Here is a 25,513-nt window from a genome sequence, read left to right as displayed (position 1 = left end):
TAGTTAGGCCCAAACCCTTTATTTAGAGGGAATAAATGTCATTCATTCGGGCTGCGACCCCTCTAGATAGCCGTTTTTCTTTTACTATCTTTATTTTGGACCAGCCGCCATTACTACCATCACAACCACCACCAACCACGTCTCAACAGCCATCACACAACAACCACCAACCGCAACGCCGCTTCACAACAACAGCCACGACCCTTACCGTCACAACTCGCCCTCGCAACCATCGCATCACCGTCATTCCCGCGCCGCTTGTGGGCACCGATACTGGACTCGTGCAGGGCGCGCACCGAGCAGCGGGTGCAGAAAACACCAGCCTTTCCGAAGAAATCGGATCAAAAACGACTCACGCCCACTTCTGTTCCATCCTATCAGCGAGCATGGGGCGATTTGGCCCTGCCTCCAGGTGCGTCGGAGTAATATCGCTAGATGCAGATTCATGGATCAAAAAGCATTCACGCCCACTTTTCCTCTGTCCAATGGGGAGCCAGCCAGAGGTAAAGGGTCGAAGGTGAAGGAGCGAGGCCCCGGGGGCTATAAAGGGCCGCGTTCGCTCGCCAGCAGTTGAGTGGAGTTGGGAAGAGCCAGTCAAGAGAAGAGTCGGAGAAAGCAGTTGGACGGAGCTGTGGAGAGTGGGAGAGTTGGAGAGGTGGCGGCGGCGAAGGCAGTCGAGGGGGCGCTCGTGTCAGAGTCGGGGAGCTGCGGAGAGGAGAGGCCGGTAACGCGACCGAGGTCGCGGTGGAGACGCTCGTCGCGGGACCCGAGCCAGCGAGATACCCTCATTCCCCCGAGCATCAACAACCCCCCTCCTGTTTCCCCCCGCGCTGAGATAGTGCAAGAAGGGGGCCCCGTTCCCACCCCATACCAGGCAGTGCCAGCGAGGCCCGCGGAGTCGGGGCGCCACCGCCATTTTGCGGCTCATCACCAGACGGGTAGGCTCGACGCGGTCTCGGCCCCAGGCCCATCTGCCCCCCTCATCGTTGAGGGTGGTCCCTTTTTCTTTTGCTTTGAGTATATATGTTGTCGGCGCCGTCTGTGAAGTAAAACTGTATAAGTGTTGCCATGTGCTCGGTAGTCGGTGGTAGAACTGCATTGTGTTTTGCTTTTACATTTGCTTTTTGTGCATTATTGTGTGTTTCTTCTTCTTTTACCTTTGCTTTTGGTGTATAATTGTATATGTGTGCTATCCGTGTGCCATCGCGAAATAAATGTGCTCTATGTAGAACTGTTTCTCCCGTTTCGCTTCGTCTTTTCTCTAATTGAATCTCCATCTTACTTCACGTAAAGGGTTGGTCGTGGGCTAAAACGCCCGATAATTAATCGAACCATCCAGGTTGACGATAACACCGCTCGGTTATCCCGATAGTACGGAACGGGCCGCTTAAAGTGGCCCGTGTCCGAAGTCGACCTGCAGCGAGGTGCGATCGCCCGGTCTACCCTCCGTGTGGGTACTTAGGTAGGTCGAATTTGGCGAGCAACCCTATCCCACGCGGGGGGCCGATTGGCACGATCGTGGTGAATCCGAAAGGCCCACCCGTGACTAGTTCCCGGCGTTAGTCCGAGAGGGTCACGACGGGATTGTCCGTCCGGTGGGCGACGTGCCGCGATTCGAGTTACGTGGCCGTTCGCACGCCGGCGGGCGCGAATCCGCAACACTGGTGTCAGGAGTGGGATATAAACTCATCGTCCTCCTCGCGGCACTGGTATCGGAGAACGGGAAAACGGGCTCTCCTGTCTCCAGCTAAATTCACGGGAATCGGTCCAGGGGTGACAGGAGCGACCCCCGATTCCCTCCAAATTACGAGCGATTCAAATTAACCCTTTACGAGAAATAAGATGGCGTCTCAAGGCGAGCGGGAGCCGGGGGGATCGTCATGTAGGATCCATTGCCAAGGTCGGTTCTTTTTATAATTATAACCCCACCACTAACTGTGGTCAGTGGGAGCGGCTTGAGCACGAACTTTGCCGGCAAACGGAGTCGCACAATGGCAGCACGGAGCGGGCTGATATTACTGGCACAGCACGAGGTGTGAGCTCCCAGTCACCGGTTCAAGGCACGTGGTCACGGCATGTGCCATGGCAGGCGTGGCAGGATGACTATGCGAGCATTGGCAGGCTTCAGGCACAATTGGGGGATGTCTTGGAAAAGGTGAAGCGTTATGAAGAATATATCGAGGAGGTGCAACGTGGAGTGGACGAGTCACAACGGCACGCAGACGCGCTTCAGAAAAATTGCGTGTACGGGGGGACACAGCGATTGGACGATTTACTGAAACGAATTCGGTGGCAAAAACATGACTTGGCCAATAGAGTCGACAAATTACGTGGGAAAAAGAATTTGATAGTGTTTTATACCCGTCAGTTGGAATATGCAAAGAGCAAACTGAACAAAAGAATAGAGGAACAGCAGATTGGTATCTCCCAGGAAAGGAAACAATGGGAGGAAGAATGGAAAACCGAGCTTGAAAAGAAACAAAAGGAGCACGACTTGGAAGTAAAACAATTAATGGAAAAATTATTGGAGGAAGCAAGGCGGTTCAAAGAACTAGAGGGGAGAGTGAGGGAAATACAGTTGGAAGAGAAAAAATGTGAACACGATGGGGAGTTGGAACAATTGAAAGAAGAGATAAGAACAGGCAATCAGGAAAGAGAAAGCCTAGAATGGAAGATAAAAAGAGGAGAGAGACAGCTCGAAGAAAGGGCGGAGGAATTGCTGGAAAAGTCAGAACAGTTCGAAGAACTGCAGGGAGAATTGAGGGAGGAAGGAGAAAGGAAAACAAAGCTCGAAAAGGAAAAACGCGAACAAGATGGAGAATTGGAACTACTGAAGCGAGAGGTAAGGGCAAGCCAGTTTAAAAGAGAAATCCTGGAAGGGGAGATAAGAATGGGAAAGGAATGGCAGAAAAAACTAAATGAATACAGTAAAAAAGGGGACGAATTGAGGAGGGAAGCGGTGGAAAGAAGAGATGAAATGAGTGAAGAAGCACGCAAATTGAGAAAGGAATTGGAAACAAAAACTTCTGAGATACTGAAACACGAAAACAAAGAAAGAGGATTACAAGACGAACTGAGGATGTTAAAAGAGGAAAGGAAGAGAACAGAGAATGAAACGTTAAGGAACCACACTGAGCAGATTGAACAATTCGAAGCCAAAGCAAAGTCGGAGTGTGCGGAGATGAGAAAGGAATTGGAAAAGAAAGCTTCTGAGTTACAGAAACACCAAAACAAAGAGAGGGAATTACAAAACGAGTTGAGGATGGTGAGAGAATAAAGAACGACAACAGAGAATGAAACGTTAAGGAACCACACTGTAAAGATCGAACAGCTGGAAGCGAAGGCCAGATTAAAGAATGAGATGCAAGAAAGAGTAATGATGGAAGAACGAATCAGACAGGAGAAGGAAGTCAGCCAACTGAAAGAAATAACGAGATTGCAGAATGAGGAACAAGAAAGAGTGCTGAAAGAACAAGGAATGAGACAGGAGAAGGAAATCAGCCAACTGAAGGAAACCACGAGATTGCAGAATGAGATGCAAAAAAGAGTAATGAAGGAAGAACAAATAAGACAGGAGAAGTTAGTCAGCCAACTGAAAGAAATGACGAGATTGCAGAATGAGGAACAAGAAAGAGTACTGAAAGAACAAGGAATGAGACAGGAGAAAGAAATCCATCAATTAAAGGAAACCACGAGATTGCAGAATGAGATGCAAAAAAGAGTAATGATGGAAGAACGAATCAGACAGGAGAAGGAAGTCAGCCAACTGAAAGAAATAACGAGATTGCAGAACGAGGAACAAGAGAGACAGTGGAATAGGATATACAAAGAACAAGGAATGAGACAGGAGAAAGAAATCCATCAATTAAAGGAAACTATGAGATTGCAGAACGAGGAACAAGAGAGACAGTGGAATAAAAAACTGAAAGAGTATGAATTTGAAACTGAACGACAAAAGGAAAAAAATAGGTTGGAATACGAGGAGAAGTTGAAGGAGCAAGAAATGAAGCAGGAAGGGGAAATCAGGAGATTGAAGGACACAAGGAGATTGGAGAGGGAAGAACGAGAGGAACAATGGAATAGAAAACAAAAAGAACATGAATCTGAGGTTGACCAATTGAAAGAAAAGCTGAGGCTGGAGTACGAGGAGATAGACAAAGAACAGCGAATGAAACACAAAAAGGAGATTAACCAAATGAAGAAAACCATGAAACTGGATAAGGAAACACAGGAGAGGAAACAAGGAAGAGTAATGAGACAGCAGCGAATGAAACACAAAAAGGAGATTAACCAAATGAAACTGGAGAAGGAAGGACAGGAGAAGAAACGAGGAAGAGTAGTGAGAGAACTGCGAATGAAACACAGGAAGGAAATGAGCCAATTGAAAGAAACAATGAGATTGGAAAACAAAGAGCAGGAGGAACAGTGGGAGAGAAAACAACAACTATATGAGTGTGAAATTGAACAACTAAAATGGAGAGCGAGATTGGAGTCAACGGAGATTGAGGAGCTCCGGAGGGAGAACGAACAGCTAATGGGGCTCAGAGAGAAAGAATGACTCAGATGGGAAGGAAAAAGGAACCAGGAAGAGACAGAAATAAGGAACAAGGAGAGAAAATGTATAGAGACACGGGAGACAAGAGACGAGGTGAAAGTAATTGGGAGGGAGAGAAAAGAACAATTAAGACGGAAAGCAAGGAGGAGGTACGCAGAGATCGTGAAAGAGCAAGGAGTGAAAAACAGGGAAGGACGGGAGCGACTTAAGGAGAAAGCAAGGTTGACCTACATAAAGATAAGGGAAAGACGCCAGAAAGAAGCAGAGACCAATAGACACGAGGAGACGACAGAAAGAATAAAATGTATAGAGACACGGGAGATAGAGGGTGAATTGGACAAGGTTAGTGACGCACACACACACACGGATGTAGTGGAGGATAATGGGGGTGAGCTCGCGGACTGGGTAGAGACCCGGTGCGAGCAGTTGGATGGCCTCCTCCAGGAACGAGGGGAGGGAGTATGCCCCCTTGAGGCGAGTCACGACCAGGTGAGTTCGGTCGTGCTTTGCGAGGTCGAGGGGAGGAGTGCTGTGGACAGGTGCACGGAGAGCTTGGGGGTATAGAGGCCCCGGAGACCCTTGTGGGGACACAAATCCCCAGTGTGGTTGTCCCTGTGTGTGTGGTGCAAGGTGTGAGTGCGTCCCCGTGTGTGGAAGCGACCCCGTGTGTGAGTGGTGTGGTGCTGATTGTGCCGGAGTACGTGCTTCCCAGCACGCCGTGTGTAAAAGGGGCACCGCAAGTGGAAGAGGCCGTGTGTGTGAGTGAAACGGCCAGTATGAGTGAGGCACCGCGGGCGAGTGCCCCCGCGTGTGTGAGTGGTATGGTTTGTGTGAGGGAAATGGCACGAGTGAGTGGAAGGCCGCGAGTGAGTGGAGCCACGTGTGCGAGGGAGATGGCATGGTGAGTGAACGGCCGAGTGCAAGGGAGACCGTGTGTGTGAGAGAGCGGTATGTAAGGGAGATGTCGGTGGGCATGTGTGAACATGCAGCCGCGTCTCCCGGGGTGAGTTTAATGGTGTGGAGTGTTAGCGTCGTAACACGCGGGAGTGCGTGTGTCGAATGGCGACGACGGCGACATGTGAGGAAAGAGGCGACATGTGAGGAAAGAAAGCCGGGTTGCGGCTGTAGTTGTTTCGGGGACCGTGCCGGGTTCACCCAGCAGTGAGCACGAGGTCCGTGCTGTGCAACGCACGAGGCCCCCATGTGCTCGCTTGCGAGAGTGAAGTCCCGGTCCGGAAACGCCAGCGGTGGATTTGCCGATCCCGCGGACGGACAAAGTTTAGGCAGGATTACGGATTTGGACCGGACGGGTTCTCCACGCGATCGTGTGTGTTAAGCTCCAACGGGCAAAGCACGTGTTCGCGTGGGGAACCCCTCGAGACGTGGGGCTTGTGTTTTTTTTATGCGCACGGTGACGTCATGGCTGCACGTGGGGTTGGAATCCGGCAGGAGGGGTATCCCTGCCGGATGGTGCCGTCCAAGGAGGGACGAGGTACACGTGCAGCTGCATGACGTCACGGGCAGGTGCAAAGTGCGCGAGCTGTGAGTTGCCGCGCTGGTGCTGCGCATGTGGAAAAAAAAAAAAAGCAAGCCTCACTTTCGGGTGCACAGGATTCCTGGGCAAGGGGTGGAAGACCCCCTTAGCCAGGGCACAGGATGGAAACTAGTTAGGGGGAAGGGTTAGCTTAGCTAGACCAGCTCCATGGGGCAGGGGTAAGTCCTCATGGGGCCCATGGAATGGATTAGTTAGAGGGATGATAGCGAGATTTAGGTTGGGTAAATAATTTTTGGGACATTTGAGAACAGTGACAGACAGTGAATGTGTAGTGGGGACGTAGCTTAGCTACGTAGTGTTAAAAGGAACGTGCTGTAGTTTAAGGGACGACGTGGGAGCACGAGTTAGATAGGGGAGGTAGTTAGAAGGATGGCAGAGTTCAGCGGTGTGTGTGTGTTGAAAAGTTGAGGTGAGTACATGATGAGTGAGTGAGTCCAGCGGGTCTGTGTGAGTGGAGCGAATGGGGACTGCATGGTGCGATGAGTGATTAGGGGGAGGAGTGACTCCCGCCCAAGGGACCCCGGGTCAGTGTGGAGTGAGTTCGCTGGGTTAGTCAAATTGAAAAATGGAGGTTGTTTTGTTGTTGGTGGGAGTGTAGGCTCGAAACCCATTTGGAGGGGTGCAGGAGCCCTGTTGACGGGCTGGGAGTGTGGCTGCGAAAAGTGAGTATCGCTGAGTGGGTACCCCGGGCACCAGGCTAGTCGGCCGTGGTAGGCCAAGGGCCCATGGGGGGCCGGGATAGTGTAGTGGGCACGGGTGCGCCTGCTGGGTGCGGGGGCCCGGGGCGCCATTAGCCGCGTGGGCAGTGTTGTGGGCACGGGTGACCCTCGGAAAGGGGCCTGGGAAGCCAGCCTGCCACGTGTGCGTTTCAGGGGAGGTGCCATGGGGGGGCACTCCCCGGTGTTTAGGGAGCTGGTAGGCTCGGAGGCAGTGTAGTGCCCGTGGGTGCCATAGCGGGAGATTCGGCAGAGGGTCGTGCCTGCCAAAGGGAGCCACGTTTCCCAGCCATGAGAACGTGTGAGGGCACGGAGAGAAAATTGGGGGGCGAGGCCCGAAATTGTGAGGACACCAACACAGGCGACGGGAATCTGGGTTTATAGAACCAATAGTTTAAGCGAGAGGCGCTTGTTGAAAGCCCCGGGGTAGTTTAACAGGTTAATGGATAGGGTAGAATAGGAAGTGTACTCCTCCGCACCATCCATCCCCTCGCTCTCGTTGTGGGCCGCTGGACCCACTTTGTGTTATAGATCGCTGAACTCTGGGGAGGCCATTCTGAGGCTTCGTTGGGCCTCGACACAGGACGTTAGCTCTCCCTTATTCCCCTCCAGGAAGGGAACGTAGGGGTTGGGAGTAGGCTAGGTGACAGGATAGGTTAGCCGAACAAGGACAGTACAGGGGGTTAGGGTACGATTTATAGTGGGGAAGTAAAAATAAAAAAAATAAGTTGGGGCTAAATTGGGGTTTGACAAATTAAGGGAGTGAGTATAGACAATGACAGGCAAAGGCGATAGGTTGGGAGGGAGACCGTAGGGTAGGTCCGAGCCCGCCTTCCGAGTGGCCAGCACCACCGCACTCCCTCCACCAACCTCCACTGAACGGCGAAGGCTGGCCAGCTTCATCGGCAGCTGTTGTTTTGCTGCAAGGCCTGTGCCGGCTGGATCGGCTGCAGCTGCTGTGCTGCAAGGCCTGTACCGGCCGGATCGTCTGCAGCTGTTTTCTGCAAGGCCTGTGCCATCGGCTGGCCGTGTTTTGCTTCAAGGCCTGTGCCGGCCACTTCATCTGCTGGCTGTGTTGCTGCAGGGCCTGTGCCGGCCCACTTCATCTGCCGGCTGGCTGTTTTTCTTCAAGGCCTGTGCCGGCCAGTTCATCTGCCGGCTGTGTTTGCCTGCAGCGGCCTTCTTCTGCGGGCTGTGTTTGCCTGCTGCCTTTGCCATGCCATGCCCACTGCCCCTGTTCACCAGCCCCCATTCAATTTTGCGTTGCCCCTCCCCCCTGTTCATTGCCATGTGCGCCAGGATCCGCAAGGCAACAGTTTGCAAGCTGCGAGAACTGCCCTGTTGGCAGCTACAACACGGGCCTGCAGTGGCGGCCCGTGCACCGTGTTTGCCTCCATCCATTCGTTGTGCTCATTGCGTGTGCCACTTGAGCTGGCACGGAGACTGCGTTTGTGCAGCCCATGCACCATTGTGGTTCACTGCGTTCAGTTAAAAAGGGAAGGCCTTGGACTGCGAGTGAGCAGCCGGCCACGTTCCCCATCACCTGCATTGTTTGAGCCAGAGACTGCATGCGAGCAGCCTGGCTCCCTGCTAACTGCTTTCTTTTTGCAGAGTTCATTGATCCTGGGCCATTGTTTAGTGTAAAATTTGTAAGTTAAGTTTAAGATGTACTGTAAATATGAGTGCGCCCCTGGCATGTCTGTCTTAGCGCCGGCAATTTTATTTAAGTCGTCCGTGTGAGTGAGTTTGTTTAGGTAGTTACTCAGCCCTCAGGTTATTTATTTTAGGGACACGAATACCATGAATGTCGCACTCAGGGATCCGTAGGTAAAATGTACTAGGGGAGAACTACACATGATGGCACACGAAAATTTGACGACTCGGGACGAGTCTGTAAAAAGGGGAGGGGTAGTATTGTGGTTGACGAAATTCGCAAACCACCATTCAGGTCCCTTAGGTGAGATATCTCTGTAAGTATATGTGTAGTTAGGCCCAAACCCGTTGTTTAGAGGGAATAAATGTCATTCATTCGGGCTGCGACCCCTCTAGATAGCCGTTTTTCTTTTACTATCTTTATTTTGGACCAGCCGCCATTACTACCATCACAACCACCACCAACCACGTCTCAACAGCCATCACACAACAACCACCAACCGCAACGCCGCTTCACAACAACAGCCACGACCCTTACCGTCACAACTCGCCCTCGCAACCATCGCATCACCGTCATTCCCGCGCCGCTTGTGGGCACCGATACTGGACTCGTGCAGGGCGCACCGAGCAGCGGGTGCAGAAAACACCAGCCTTTCCGAAGAAATTGGATCAAAAACGACTCACGCCCACTTCTGTTCCGTCCTATCAGCGAGCATGGGGCGATTTGGCCCTGCCTCCAGGTGCGTCGGAGTAATATCGCTATATGCAGATTCATGGATCAAAAAGCATTCACGCCCACTTTTCCTCTGTCCAATGGGGAGCCAGCCAGAGGTAAAGGGTCGAAGGTGAAGGAGCGAGGCCCCGGGGGCTATAAAGGGCCGCGTTCGCTCGCCGGCAGTTGAGTGGAGTTGGGAAGAGCCAGTCAAGAGAAGAGTCGGAGAAAGCAGTTGGACGGAGCTGTGGAGAGTGGGAGAGTTGGAGAGGTGGCGGCGGCGAAGGCAGTCGAGGGGGCGCTCGTGTCAGAGTCGGGGAGCTGCGGAGAGGAGAGGCCGGTAACGCGACCGAGGTCGCGGTGGAGACGCTCGTCGCGGGACCTGAGCCAGCGAGATACCCTCATTCCCCCGAGCATCAACAACCCCCTCCTGTTTCCCCCCGCGCTGAGATAGTGCGAGAAGGGGGCCCCGTTCCCACCCCATACCAGGCAGTGCCAGCGAGGCCCGCGGAGTCGGGGCGCCACCGCCATTTTGCGGCTCATCACCAGACGGGTAGGCTTGACGCGGTCTCGGCCCCAGGCCAGTCTGCCCCCTCATCGTTGAGGGTGGTCCCTTTTTCTTTTGCTTTGAGTATATGTGTTGTCGGCGCCGTCTGTGAAGTAAAACTGTATAAGTGTTGCCGTGTGCTCGGTAGTCGGTGGTAGAACTGCATTGTGTTTTGCTTTTACATTTGCCTTTTGTGCATTATTGTGTGTTTCTTCTTCTTTTACATTTGCTTTTGGTTTATAATTGTATATGTGTGCTATCCGTGTGCCATCGCGAAATAAATGTGCTCTATGTAGAACTGTTTCTCCCGTTTCGCTTCGTCTTTTCTCTAATTGAATCTCCATCTTACTTCACGTAAAGGGTTGGTCGTGGACTAAAACGCCCGATAATTAATCGAACCGTCCAGGTTGACGATAACACCGCTCGGTTATCCCGATAATACGGAACGGGTCGCTTAAAGTGGCCCGTGTCCGAAGTCGACCTGCGGCGAGGTGCGATCGCCCGGTCTACCCTCCGTGTGGGTACTTAGGTAGGTCGAATTTGGCGAGCTACGCTATCCCACGCGGGGGGCCGATTGGCACGATCGTGGTGAGGCCGAAAGGCCCACCCGTGACTAGTTCCCGGAGTTAGTCCGAGAGGGTCACGACGGGATTGTCCGTCCGGTGGGCGACGTGCCGCGATTCGAGTTACGTGGCCGTTCGCACGCCGGCGGGCGCGAATCCGCAACAATATATATATATATATATATATATATATATATATATATATATATATATATATATATATATATATATATATATATATATATATATATATATATATATTGTTGCGGTTCTTCCCTTACCGCATGCCTCTAAGGCAATTCCACCCAACGTACAGTGATCCCCAGGCAGTTATTTAATTAGTCTTCGTGAAGTTAGACCTCCCCTCATGTCTCGTGGGTTAGCGAGACGAAGTGCGTTGCCTGGGTCTCGTAGTTTGGTCTATTAACTAGGAACTAATTCATATTATGATTCCTACTCCAACCCTTTCCTTTGAGCCATGGTACAAACCAAGCAAACATGCCATTCAATATGCGACTGATAATAAGCACACCATGATGCCTCCCATGGTTCGGAACCACAAGCCCACTACACACTATACCACCCGCACATCACGCGCTATTATTTCATTCAAATCTGCGCACCAATCTCCAACTGGCACTTTACCTTACTTCACACCTCGCTCACCAAACCTCACCACCAAACCTCACCACCGGCGGGCTCACATGGGTTCAAAAAAGTGGGGGTTGAAAGTTATAATGCTGAGTGTTTTGAGAGGTGTGAAGGGTGAATGCGTGTGTTGTTAGATTAAATGCAATGAGGTGCAACAATCAGTGAGCCTTGAAAAGGACAGTTGCCGCTTTGCATTGATTGCTCATGCGTCCAAAGGAAACGAGGTTGAATAGAGAAAGTAAGAGAAAGTTCATGTAAGTCAGTGTGTTTGGACAATGCGCCTGGGAACTCTCCGCTGAATTTGCCCTTCTGCCTGGCACTGGACTTTGCTCACTCTCACTTGCTCTCCAGACCAGTTAGTTCGGTCTCTCTGTTCACAGGCATGCTCTGTTCGGGACACTGGTTTGGACTTTCAGAAGTCCCTTTCTGTTCTCCACCACATCCGGACCGTCCCTTGATCCGCTCGCCTGATACAAATTAGCCACACAATATACTACAAAGATAATTATAGTGGGGTTTCTTTATGTGTCTTGGGATGTGCTTCCCTGGGGTCTCCGAACACCGTCACACTGCAACTCGTCCCGAGTCTGGCGAGCTCCAGTATATTTCAGGTGCACAATTACTGAGCCTATCGGATCCCTGAGTGTGACATTTTGTACAGGAAATAATGATCAGTATAGCCTACATGTTACCAATACAAAAATAATGAAACCTAATGCGTTGTGTCACAATTCCCACGCATTCACCCTGGGTACATAACTTGCACTCTAAATTTTATTATTAGCTCCACATTTATAACCAGGTGAATTCAAACACTTTACACTTTTAACAATCATGGCTGGTCTTCCATGATGTCCGACAGCAGGCTGGCAAGATCACAAATGGTCCTTTGCCATCAGGAAGAAAAAATGATGAATGGTACTTAATGGCATGGTGAGCAGTTGTTGTGAGGGGGGGGAGTGGGAGGGTCATGACAAGGCAAGCATGCAAGGCACAGGCAAGGCAAGCATGCGAGGCACGAGCAAGGCAAACAAGGCAAGGCATATAGGCAAAACATGGCAAAGCAAACTAATCTTTCCCTCCCAGGCCCACTAACCCCGCGAGCTATCCTATCTTCTGGGAGGAAAATCAAGGCACATACGGTGACAAACATGAAGTGGCGTGGTACCACAAGGCTCACCGGTGGATTAGCGCGACGGGGGTGTGCCTACCCCTATACTACAAATTTGGGACACAATGAGTACATGCAAATCCAATTACCCGACTCCTTTTATCAGGTTTCAACAATTAATGTTTTTGTCAGCCAATATCCCAATTAGGCAAGCAATCTGGGAGTATACACTAACTTGGTGCAGTTTTCCACAAGCTCACTTATCACCAGATTATTTGAAATTGATGAAAATGAAACTATCTCTTTTATAAAGCAGGAGTTGTCTATCCGAATGTCCATCCCCAAACTACTCCCTCAGTTTTGGGGCTAGCCCTGCCAATTGGAATCTTTTGTGGTCCCAGCCGGTGTTCCAAAGTTGGGGGGGGGGGGGTGGTTTCACAAATTCCTCAATACAATTATGATTTTGAGTTTCGATCCGTACCAAACTGCTCCCTACCCGGATGTAACGACAGAACGGTGTTTAATTTCGTTAAGCTCATGAGTGTTTGTAACATTGTATTTTTACATTAATGGTGTATTTATTTGTGATTGGAATGATGCTGTTTGGAATGAAAATAAAGAGATTGAGTTAAAAGGAAAATCAGGAAATGATGTGAGGGGTTTCTCCGGTGACATTCAGGGATTCGGCATTTGCAGTTTCTCCATTGACATCATTGAAATATTACCCACCTTATTTCTGTTGGGGTCAACCGCAGTAAGTTTTTACCCAAATGCTTCACGAACCGGCTGTCCGTGCCTGACATTCGACTGAAGGTGCAACAGGAATGTGAAATGTATTGATTCATGGTTTGGCATTCCTTGTTTCCATATTGTCTGTTTGCATTTTGGGCTCCCTCCTGTGCGTAGCATGGATACCTCACTAGTTTGCAATATATGTAATCAATTTTTATTCACCATAATACAATCTCAGTGTGAGGGGTATAATGTCTGTTATCATCACTGCCAAACCGAGTCACCGTAAACACACAGCGCCTGCACGAAAGGTCTCGTTTAGCATTCATACATCATTTCAAATGTTGCGTATGAAGGATCCTTTATACAGATTGCAACCCTGGCAATAAATATCACTTCAAAACGAGAAGGCCTAGGCACTTAGTGCTGCGTCAATCGGGAAGTTATGCAGTCACGTAATGGAACTTGTTTCAACACTGCACCTACACTGATGAGAAGATAGGCATGTCGACCTATTGCCAGCCGCGTCGACCCTGCGCTAAACATGCCAATTTCATCACTTTTTTCGATTCCCATGCAAGGAAGGCATAAGAAACAAACCACTTCACAGTAAATAGGTTAGTTTTTTTTTTTTTTTAGTTTGCGACACCTGGCAGTGAAAAATGCTGGCCCCTGGTTTCAGGTGATGAAATTTGTCCGACTCTGAATGTCGACGAGCAACATTGCTTCCATTATTTCCATACCCAATGAATGTTTTCGTTTTCACTCAGAAGTGGGCCCTTTATGATTTTTTCCTGTTTTCAATATTTCTGTTGCAAGGGTTTTTGAGGCCTGTGTGATTGCATGGAGCATTCCAGGTTTGTCACATGATGCACATTATGGCTTTGATGCTTTGAAGTTTGCACATCCATTGAATATTCCAAAGCCCTGTCATTCACTTCACACCCCCAGGTGCTACAAAGCACTCCAAAGGAAAAATTTGTGGATTAAACTCTGCCTCGTCTAAAGAAAGTCAGACCTCATTCATCAGTAATCCATCTCATCGCAAAAACAGAATATTTTACCCCAGACCTGTTCCCAGAGTATCATCCGACTTGGATCCATCTATTTGTATCTCTCTATGAATCTCTATAAAACCATGCTGATTATGAGATTTTATCCACTGATAGATTCATGATGATAATTGTCATACTGATAATTGTCCGTGTTGCAAAGGGGCCCTGTATGAGTACATGTTGTATACTCATTGGGTTGAGGGAAATAGGTTGGGTGGACATTTGAGAAATTGAGGGAGAGATCCTTCGCGCATCACTATGTACCCAAGAGGGATATTGTGCAATGCTCACAAAGGTTTTCACAAGTTTAAAGTGTTTTTTTTTTCCTGCCTTATAATGGCTTTGTAAGTGCAGAGTGAAAATAGACTTAAAACCAAATAAAAGGACAACACAACTTGAATGCTAAAAAGCCAAAACTCTTTACATATAAAGAAGCAAAGGTAGAAATAAATGTTTTTGAGAATAGTGGAAGGAGGTTAGCAGCAGACAGTATTGGTGGTGAAGGAGAGTGTACAGAGCCTAGAGGTGAGCAGCAGACAGGATTGATCATAAAGGAGTTCAACATTTCAGATCATTATTGATGATTAATATATATATATATATATATATATATATATATATATATATATATATATATATATATATATTTTTTTTTTTTAAACTAACAGTCAGATTTACCTGTTCCCACTCAAACTGTATTTCACAAATCTACAAAAGGATTAGTTTTGATTTTGATTGTGTGAATTCATGCTGTGCTATTCTGTAAGAGCACAATGTGCAATTAATTACTTACATGACTGTTTAAAGTGGCGCGTGCTTAGTCAACGTAGAATGAGCGGATCATGCAAAAGGGCCTTTTGAACAGTGATCTCAGGTTCACGGTGAAGCTTGGACATGTAATCACGCCTAGTCCTTAGACAACACGGCATATAAATGCACTTTTATGTGAATTACAATGCCATTGCGTCGACAATGGACAAAACAACACGTATCTGTATGAAGAATAACTAACTATAGTTTTTCTGGTGAAGGCTGGTGTCGATCTGCAGCGGCAAACAGGATAACAATGATTGAGATCAACAGGACATTGATCGAGATATGCCAACCGGTCAGAAGCGAGGAAAAACTGAAATTTGAGGCATTACCCCCTTCCTCTTTTGCTTCAACGAAGGGTTAACACCCGGAACTCCAGCTTCTCCGTGATTTCCACAGCGGTTAATCAACATCCTTCAAGTCCCGTTGATTTCATCCATACCTATGAGATTTGAACCTGGAAAGACCCATCATCATATGCCATTGGCTTAGATGGGACCACCAAAAGGACAACCCAGATTTTAACATAATCATTTTTTCTTCTGTTGTCACTCTTAAGATTTATCACCCAAATCCGTATCATGCAGTGGTTTCTGTTGCGGCTTGTACAACTTGAGCCAAGCTTAAAAATCCCTCAGCGTTTTCTTTGTACAACAGGATTATTCTAGTTATATATATTTTTTCTGAAAATGTGTGCAGTTCCAATATAAAGTTGCTGGAACTCAAAGATTCAAAACATATTTTGTGTGAATGCTCCATCTTGGCTGCTCGATCTCTTTTCAGCAGCAGCATTTACAATGCCTAACAATTCAGAACACATACAATGGCACGTTTTCAACCCAGCCGGTGCTTCGTAGACCTCACGATCGATCGCCCACTGTACATAGTCGAGACACTTCACTTGGTATGCATTTGAAGTCTGCTTTCTCACGTAGACGTGTGCTGAAGATGGACTGTTTTTTTTTCTTTTTAGACCTCAATTTTTGTTCTCGGCCTGACCTTGATTGTACAAAGCAAGAAAGGGATTGAAGCCTGGCTTCCAGCGGTTTGCCTAATAATCTGCACTTCCCTTTGAGTTGAAATGAAATGTCTGGGTAAATGGTTTCAATATATTGTTCTCGGTTCTTTGTTTGCCTGAAGGGTCCATGCGATTAGAAACACTTTAATTTTGAGGCACCTGGGTGTGATGGGTGACCCATGGCATGAGTCCCGTTGCGGTCACGTTCTACATCTTGGCAAAGAAGACATTTAGAGCCATATTGAAAATTTGTGTTTTCTCTTTTTAATTTCTCATTTCTTTTGAATTGCTATCTCTCTTGTGCACTATGCATTGAGTGTGGGATGATATGTAAAAAGAGATTTTATTTTATTCCTCTTTGCTTCTGTGAACGCCTTTGGATACTTTTTCAGTTGGCGTCTTCAGTGAGAGTGGGCATTGACGTGGCATCTTCTGTAAACTTGCTTGTTAGATTATTACATTTATGGTTATTGCATCCATGTACAAACTATTATAAATATAATCGTATCAGTAGTGGAGGTGACTTTTGCGGTTCTCATCTTGTTTACGACGCAGTCCGATAATTCCAATGTGGATGAAGTCGACCCAATGCTTTCAAACACCGGTAACGAGGCATGGATACATGAGCCCTACCTGGAGTGCAATGACCAGCAACCTCTTGTGTCTGTCCGTAAGTATCTCAGCAAACTGGCAAGCACAGCTAGTCTGACAGACTTGCAATTTGAGGTATTCGCTGCATGTAACTGTCATTGTTTATCGTGCTACGTTATAGTTGAGGTTCTTTAAACTCAACACAAAGGAATAATTCCTTCATCTCTTCTTTCCAGGAGAACAATACATGCAGTCGTTTCCTATGAGCAGAAATTGCTCTTATTATTCATTCGCCAGATATGTTGTTGTTTGCTGTCAGAAAGGCGTCAGTGTCGATCGTTATGACAACTCATGTGTTCTGTCTTTCAGGAGGCTCGCGGGGTTCGGATCTTTATGATATCACAGACAGAGTGGAGATGGGCCAAATGGCCTCAATGTTTTTCAATAAAGGTATTTGACAAGCGTGCTGCATTTGAAGGGCCCTCATACATATGTTCCTGAAACTAATGTTTGTTTGTTTCATTTCCAAGCAAAGTCGGTGGATAATTGTACTAGCCTGGTCTCTCTAACTCACATATTCCTAATTGTACAAGGTTGTCGCCATCGCTCTGCATTAATAACCTGATTTTGAATAAGGAATGGTAATCCCAATATCATGATTTCCTGAGAATGCATTTCCTGGTTTCTGAATGCGTTGATGGTCAATACACACAAGCATAATTGTTTTATGAGAAGGTTTTCTCTTGGAGTCTCATCTGGACACATTGCTGTTGGCTCTCTGTATCAGAGCATTACTCATACGAGGGTGTGTTGAAAAGTAATGCCTTGTATTCTTTTTCTCCAAACCAGGTAAAGATGTTCGAATGTCTGCACATTAGTTGCATTGCACAAATCTGCAAAAGGATTAGTTTTGATTTCCTGGACCATGACCATGATTAAACAACAACGAAACATCTCGTGAGATAATGAATCTCGTGATATGTGATGGACACAAAAACATAGATTACATTTTGAGTTAATTTGCTAATTTTCTCACCACCTGGATGGAAATTTTAAAAGGGCTCCATTAGTTTTTGGCATCGATGTCATGAATCATCATGCTGAGTTTAAAAACATCCTTTGAGTTTAAGCCACCTCGGAGGAGTGTGGGAAAAACCAAAAATGTTAATGGACCCATTGCCAGATTGACTAACTGACTGAAGGATATTGTTATGGCTTTAACAGTTCTTCTCGACTTTATTGTAGACAAGCTAGAAATGCAATTTAAAGTGGCTTCTTCATATTAAGTTGGGGTAATTTTTCGAAACATTCATTTCGAATACAGTGTTCCTGTAAGTAGTTTATTATTTTATTCTATCTTCTATAAAGAGTATGGACGAATTTATGTTGTTGACGATGTGCCGAAGAGGTGTAAACTTTGACGAAAGGAAATTGTGAATTAAAGAATGCGACGTGAAGCTTTGTAACTCCAGGAGTCGTCTCGTGTTTTAAGTCTTCGTACTTCCACCCAAATCCAGACAAAGGAGTGAATATTTTTTTCAGCGTCAGCATGAGCAGACGAGACCAGAAAGAAATTGCTCCTCATGCATCATTGCCAGTCACTAGATTCCACCTAATTGTGTTCTGAGTCCTTCCTGTGACAGGTAGAGCATGCAAAGAAAATTGAAGCCCCGAGTGGCTCCTGCAGTCGCTCCTGGTACATTTGCAGTCCCATATGCGATGGAATGAGGCATGGGTGCATTTCTGTCAACATTAATTTGCATCTATTTGTGTCATTGAGGCTCTTGGTGTAGGGGTTAGGGAATGGGATCGAGGAACCGTGGGCTTCTTGATGTATACAGTAAGAGAGGCTGCAGCCCCTGTCTAAGATTATATATCAGTCACAGTTGAAACAATTCTGTTTTGGTTGAAAGGGTTTCAGCATGTTTAAGATAATAGTTAATTTTCAGCATTATGCAGTATATATTGTGTTGCAAACAGTGCTGTAAATCATGAAGAGATGATGAATGTTTTGCATTCCCGTCATGACTGGCTTTTAGCTAAAGTGCCAAACTGTTGCTTTTCACATCGTGTGAAATGGCCAAATGTCTTTTGGCTCTTCTGTTCTTGTACAGTGGCCAAGGCTTTGTGCATAGATTACATGAAAGGCAAGAACATTGAGACATTATGTACGAGTCTGTGTTCAAGGCCTTCTCAGCTATTAAATTGGCTAACATTTTTCACTAAAATATTCAACACTTTATTGCTTCCCACATCCATAAAAGAAAAGGGCTTCACCTTCATTCTTATTTTATTGCCGATTGCTACAACATTTGCATATATGATCACATGACTCAACACCTGCTTCCTCTTTTTCTTTGTTCTGTTCTCAACTTAGGTTGGTGTATTGCTGTTATAATAACAGTAAGACTAATACACTGTTTGGCAAAACATTAAAAATGCAGATTATCATTCATTATTGAATGTTATTTTTCTTCTTCTTCTTCTTCTTCTTCTTCTTCTTCTTCTTCTTCTTCTTCTTCTTCATATCCATGTCCCATTAGCATGGGGGATCAGTACCTCATAGGTCATCTATTTATGGACCAGTTAGTTGCTCTCATCTCACATTCCACTGAAGCTGATTAGGGCAGGCATTTGTAATTGGTTCAGGGTGCCAACGACAACTTGTCCACTCTTTGTCGAAAGACACCATATTGTCTTTAATCTCCACAAGCTAATGCGAGCAGATGGGTGTCCCCATTAACGTTTATGCAAGAGATAGCATGCAATGATGCAACACCATGCCTGTGAAGTGCCGGTCTGACATGTAATCTGGTGAGGATTCCAACCCAGACAAAAGAGTTCAAACTGTTGCTTTTTGAACTTCATACCAAACTCAATGGCATAATGGTGAGAGCAACCGCTCTGAGTCTGGGAGGTCAGCGGATTTGAATCCCATCTGAGTCAACGCCAAAGACTTTAGAAACAGTACATGCTGCTTCCTTGCTTGGTGCTCAGCATTTAATATGGATAGCTGACGGACAATCATAAGTTGGCAACCATTGCACAACCGATAGGCCCAATGGCCTCTTCCGGAATTGAAGTTCCTTGTAACGGAACTCATATTTGCTTATTTAATTATTTGATTATTTATTTATTATTCGTTTACCTCTGAGTTATGCTGACAGACCTAACGCTAGTCAATCTATCGAATTTTTATTCTGAAGTGCTACATTTAAGAGAATCACCTCGACATACGATTGGATTATGATCTTCAGCAGACACCTCATTGTAGCACTGTGTGAATAAGACAGGGAGCTGCCTGAGTTAGTATTTGCTGAAGACTCTACGGCAATTGAGCCAACGCCACAGATAAGTAAATAATCGTTGTGACTTCACAAGAAACAAGATAGTTTGATGCACTGTTGTTTGAGTAGTCACAGGAATTTGTCTACTGAGGTACATCTCACAAATTATTCGGGTGGGTTGTGATGTCATGCTGTGTGGGATACATTTATCTGGCAGACACCACAAAGCCCTTTGTGCCGCCATCTCTTATTCTTGCTGTGCAGTAGTGTGAAAAATTGTGACCACAATCAAGTTGATTGTTCAGTTTATTCGCTTTACTTTTTAATCCAGTCTGTTGCATAATATCAATACCCACCATCAATCAGGCTTATTGTACATCCAAAGCGAGGCTGTCTCTAACCTCCACGGGAACACGACGGTGTTCGCTTTGATAGACTAATCGCTCGGACGTCTGTCACTAGAGAGAATCAGAAGAGCAGTGATAACGATTCACCGTGGCTAAATACTTTGGGCAAATAATGAAATTATATATTGTTGCTTATAAGGATTTTCAGGCCTTGAAGGAAGCCCTGACATTTCACGTAATCACCGCACTCTGCCTGTTACATCAACATGCCCAGTATGGTTTGCTCAGTCATTTGTTATTTGAATGGAATTGTGGAGTAGAACTGTTGCTGCAAGAGAGGCAGTTAAAAAATTTCCCGTTGGTGTTCGTTTAATATATAATTATATACGTTGAGACCAAACTCTGCAAACCGATGCAAAAGAGATGTTTGTTTTTTTTCTTTCTTAAAGACGCTCACATGCTTTGTCATCGCAGGTTTAATAGCTTTACTTATAAAGTGAGTGCACAGACACTTATGAATGCATTCATTCAGTAACTCTAACTAAGTACTGTACCTAAACTTTTAATCAACATTTTGCTGCTGAGAAGGCTGCCCTGGGTCACGTTCAGAATCAGGCACCAAATTGCATCACCTTTCACTCCTGCATTTACCACCTCAATAAGATGTGACTTTGTTTTAAAAAAAATCAATTAGAGGCACTGCCTTTTTCCCTGGTACCATTTTATAGGCTGTGTGCAGCAGGTGGAAAAGCAGCTGGAAATCGTTTTTCGTTCCATGACGGAGATGCTACTTGAAATTTCGCATATGAATAGACAACGACACGGTGGACTCTGGGTAAAAAGTTCTTCGTGAGATCTCCATCCAACATGGTGCTGTGGGGTATTGAAGTTGGTCACCAGGGTCCAAAAAGCTGCTTTTTGGCAATTCAGCCATTTTTATGGACCCGTATCTCCAACACCACTCGTACATGGGCTTTTGTACTCGGAGATACTTGAAGACTGGACGACACATACTTTCAAAATACTAGGGTTGCCCTTGCTTTATTAAAATAATTATCATGACTGAAACACAGCGATTTTCATAAATAATTGCAACCACCCTCGTTTTCGATACATCACAGATTTCGAACTAATCACGGTGGAGAAGTAATTATGCATACATCAAAACAATCCGCTGTAAACGTGTCAAATGAAGTATCAAGGTCTTGTAATCAATAATGGTTCTGTTGTAGTTATTGCAATCAGGAACTAAGTAAAGCTTTGAGGAGTGACATTTGGCATTTTCAGCTTTTTCCATGCACTCATTTATTCAAGACTAGACAAGCCAGACAGTCGACACTGCGGTCGCTGAGAGCTATCAGAACAGGGTTTTCAAAGAGGAAGCAAGAATTGTCGACCATCAATTACGGAGGGAATATTCATGCCTGGAGTATTGTAATTTAGCCAAAGAATCATGAACTGCCTCATTTTTGATGTACGATGTCAAAAACGGCAATCCCAGCACCAAAGATAGTATTTTTGGTTATGAAGCAGACAATTGCGAAACTGATCAATTTATTAGATCGGTCTCCTCATCATCGGCACTTTCATTTCCTCCCTCAAAGAATGCTTTTGTTGGTTTTCTTGAGGAATTATTGCACTTCTGGCATTTACAAATGTCCGTGCATGACAAAGCAGAATCGCGACATGTACACTGCCGTGCAGCGCACTTTGACACTTTGCAGGCACAGTTTACAATTCGCAAGATCGTTTTAGGAGCTGGCTGTTGTGTCATCCAGACGATGGTTAATTCATCAATTGTGATTTGCCAGCCGTGCCCGACAGGAGATGGAGCATTAATTATATTGGAGACAGAGCACACCTGCAAATAGTTGCCTCATAATTAGCACGCAATGTACGCTGATGCAGTGCTCCTCTCGTTGGTGCCGTGCTTTGTTCACTCGGGGAAGATGCCAAACAAAACACTTTATATCGAGCATCGTTCGCATTATCAACCCAGACCTGCCTGAAAAAGCGCAGACATATTTCTCCAAAGTGGTCTGATCTTCTCTAACAAGTCAGATGACATTCCAACCATGAACACTGCGACGAGACCTTTCGGTATTTTTAATGGAAATGACCGGGTACCTGTCAGTCATGAACTCACATCCACAAAGCTGCCTCCTCCCCCCACCTCCTCCAATCTTCAAATTCATTCTGCTCCCTCTCTTATTACCCCCTACTGTGTCTCATCCCATCAACACCGAGCCTTTTGTCTTCCTCCTCCTCATCCGGTTCTCTCCCCGAGTTACACACTGTCAACAACTTTCCCTACCTTCCTCCCTTCTCCCTCATCCCACCCTCCCCCTCCCCTCTCCTACACCCAAAGCCTCCTCAACCTCTTCCTTAACAGTGTGGACCTCAAACATCAGGTGCCTTCACTCTAACCTGACAGATCTTTCCATGCAGGTTGCCACTGCCAAACCAGACATAATCTGCTTAACAGAAACGTTCCTCCTTCAAGACGTCTCTGACTCTTTAGTATCTCTCCCCGGTTACTCCCTCCTCTGGTATGACAGACCTGAGCCTCATCCTGACGGCGGAGTTGCTCTCTTCATCAAAACTCTATTCCTCACTCTTCATTCACTGCCCTCACTCCCCCACACCCCCAGGAATACCTCTGGCTATGGCTTTCCCTCCGCTCTCACCTCATGGGTATATGTGTGTTATCCCGTCTACCAAACAGTGATGACCCCATTTACATCTTGCTCGCCGAAAACATGGACCAACTTCTATCCTCTCATCCAAACGCTCTCTTCCTCATATGTGGTGACTTCAATTGTCATCATGCCAGTGGCCTGGGTGTGGATACCCCTCTCACCTGCCATGGCACTTCAGCAAAGGACTTCTGTGACTCATTGGGATTGACACAATCTGTCCACTTCCTGATCCACATCTTAACCAGTGATACTCCATCTCTTCTGGATTTGGTTTTGACCAATTTTCCTGCAAATATCTGCTGTTCTTCCTTTGCTCCAATCGGTTCATCTGACCATATGCTTGTTAAAGTAGACATCTTTCTGGCTGTTATTAGACAACCACCTCAGCGTCAAGTCTGACATTTCACTCAGGCCAACTAGCAGGGACTTCAAGCAGCCACCCAACTTCTACACTGGTCTTCCATTTATACTTTCTCTGACCTCAACTCAAGCTGGGAATTCTTTCAAGGAAATTTGCTCTCTCTCTTGCACAAATTTATCCCACCTCGTCTTCAGTTGTCATGCCCTTCCTCCCACCCATGGTACACTGAAACTTGTGGTGAGGCAGTTGTCCTTAAACGACTTGTCTTTGCCTCATGGAAGGCAAATCCAACTGAAGGCAATCTTGGTTCCTTCCACAAAGCTCAGAACAAATGCGTGTCTACCCTCAGGAGAGCAAGGAAACAACATCTTTATAATCTCAAGTCTGAAATCTCAAACCTGTCTCCTCCTCCAGATCCTGGTGGAATCTGGTTGTCTGTTTCTGGTTTATGTTCCCCCTCTATCCCCTCCCTTACCTCAAATGGCTGCACAGCTGACACTGCATGCAAAAAGGCTGAATGCCTGAACTCTGCTTATAAATCATGTGTCCAAACCCATCGCTTTCTGTACCCACCTTACTCAGTCGCACCCAGCTATTCCTGGACTCTGTGTTCATTTCTCCCGACATCGTGGAAAGTTTGCTGTCAAACATATCACAAGCTTTCAATACGGTCTGGCACCCCTCCTTGCTCAAACTCTCTTATGGTATCCACGGCAATCTCCACTCATGGCTCACAGACTTCCTCTCCTGTCGCATTCAACGCGTGGTCCTTAATGGAATTCTGTCATCCCCTCTTCCTGTCCAGACTGGAGTTCTCCAAGGTAGTTTTCTGGACCCTGTTCTCCTTCTGGTTTTCATCAATGATCTCTCCGACTCTGGAAAAATCCTCTATATTTCTTTGTTGATGACTCCACCCTTGGCTGTACCATCTGTCGTCCCTCAGATCAGCAGGCAGCAGCCTCTTCGCTCTCTACAGATCTGGATACAATCACAAGCTGGTCCAACACGTGGAACATGTCTTTCAATCCTGTCAAATCTCACACTCTGACTATGTCTCTCTGAAAGGACAATCTGGAAAACCCCTGCATCTACTTTCTCAAAAATCCTCTTCACGAAGTCCTTTCATTCAAGCTTTTGGGTCTCAATATCTGCTGCGATCTTTCCTGGGAAAGCCCCCATTTCCAAGCTGGCCTCCAAAGCCAGTCGACTGGGCATCCTCTATCGTATAAAGGCCTTCTTTGTCACACCAGAGCTCCTGACCATGAACAAAGCACAGCCTGATGGAGTACTGCTCACCTCTCTGGGCTGGTGCTCCATCATCACACCTTTCTCGGCTTCATGCTGTGGAAACCAAGGTTTTTTTGGATCATTGGTATCTCCTGCGATGAAGCTGAGTCTTTGGGTCTCTCACTCTCACCACACGCAGGTCGGTGGTCTTTCTGCCTTCTATCGTCTCCTCTCTGGCCTTGTCCCCCCTACTCTTTCTGTGATCTGTCCTCTCTATATTTCCACAGGGGGCTCAAGGTCTGCTAGCAACTCCCTTCAAGTGAAACTGCCACAATCAAGAATCACTGCTCACCTTCACTTTTTCATTCCTCTTTTTTCCCACCTCCGGAACAAACTCCTGCACTCTATTCAATCTCACTCTTCCCTCCGAGTCTTCAAAACAGGTGTTTCCTACCATCTCTTCTCTTCCCCCATCCAAAACCATGATATTTTCCACCTGTTAATTCACCCGATACTCACCTCCTTCAAATTCCCTGCTTTCTTTCCTGAAAATCCCTGTGGTGTTGATCTTGTTTACCCCGTGTACCCTGTCCCATCCCTCTCCCTTCCACAGAACTCCGAATGTCTCTGCTCCATCCTGTCTTGTGCTTCCCACTCCCTCCTCCCTTGTCTCCTGCTCCCTTTGTTATACATTGTGTGTTCGCTCTTGTATGAGCCTCAACATTGTACACAAAAACTATATATATATATATATATATATATATATATATATATATATATATATATATATATATATATATATATATATATATATTACACACACACACACACACACACACACACACACACACACACACACACACACACACACACACACACATGATCCGGGGCAAAAAATGAGTCAAGTCAATTTTTAGGTCATCTCTTCGAGCATGACCTAATAATATTGGTGTTGAGAGGAGAGGTGACGATCCGTCCGTCCGTCCGTCCGTCCGTTCACAATGAAGTTGAAGCAGGAGATCTTGTCATTAGTGATCCTGATAGAGGTCGATGATACGTACACGATGGTATGACTTTCAAGGTCACCGAAGGTCAAGGTCAAGGTCACGAGGCCTTTGAAGTTGCGAAAATGACGATTTTCAAATTCTATCTCCTCCGCCATTTCTCAAGCGATCTTGAATTTGATTGTGGCATATGAATCTATGGGACAATATCTAAATTTGGTCGGGCCGGATTTTCGATATTCGCTTTCGTTTTCGTGTCACGTGACTTCAAAGTTTGCAAAAAATGCGAAAATGATGATTTTCAAAATCTATCTCC

The 25,513-nt window shown here is 46.4% G+C and overlaps 1 protein-coding gene across 10 annotated transcripts in view; it reads left to right on the top strand.

Moving 5' to 3' along the window:
* SLC38A12 (solute carrier family 38 member 12) overlaps positions 1 to 25,513 on the top strand; it is a 180,193-nt gene that overhangs the window by 59,848 nt on the left and 94,832 nt on the right. For 8 of the 10 annotated variants that reach the window (XM_085856978.1, XM_085856974.1, XM_085856972.1 and 5 more), the window contains 2 exons: positions 16,237 to 16,351; positions 16,642 to 16,722. In XM_085856978.1, the coding sequence (XP_085713104.1) occupies positions 16,237 to 16,351; positions 16,642 to 16,722 (196 nt within the window). Of the gene's footprint in view, positions 1 to 15,446; positions 15,568 to 15,738; positions 15,758 to 16,236; positions 16,352 to 16,641; positions 16,723 to 25,513 lie in introns of those variants that run through there. The other 2 variants (XM_085856980.1, XM_085856981.1) reach the window with 2 other exon arrangements.

Source organism: Eptatretus burgeri, chromosome 15, assembly GCF_056783735.1.
Source record: "Eptatretus burgeri isolate ZD-2024b chromosome 15, Ebu_testis_v1, whole genome shotgun sequence".
Taxonomy (NCBI): Eukaryota; Metazoa; Chordata; class Myxini; order Myxiniformes; family Myxinidae; genus Eptatretus; species Eptatretus burgeri.
Note: the sequence above shows the minus strand (reverse complement) of the source record. Positions and strands in the feature narration are given on the sequence as shown.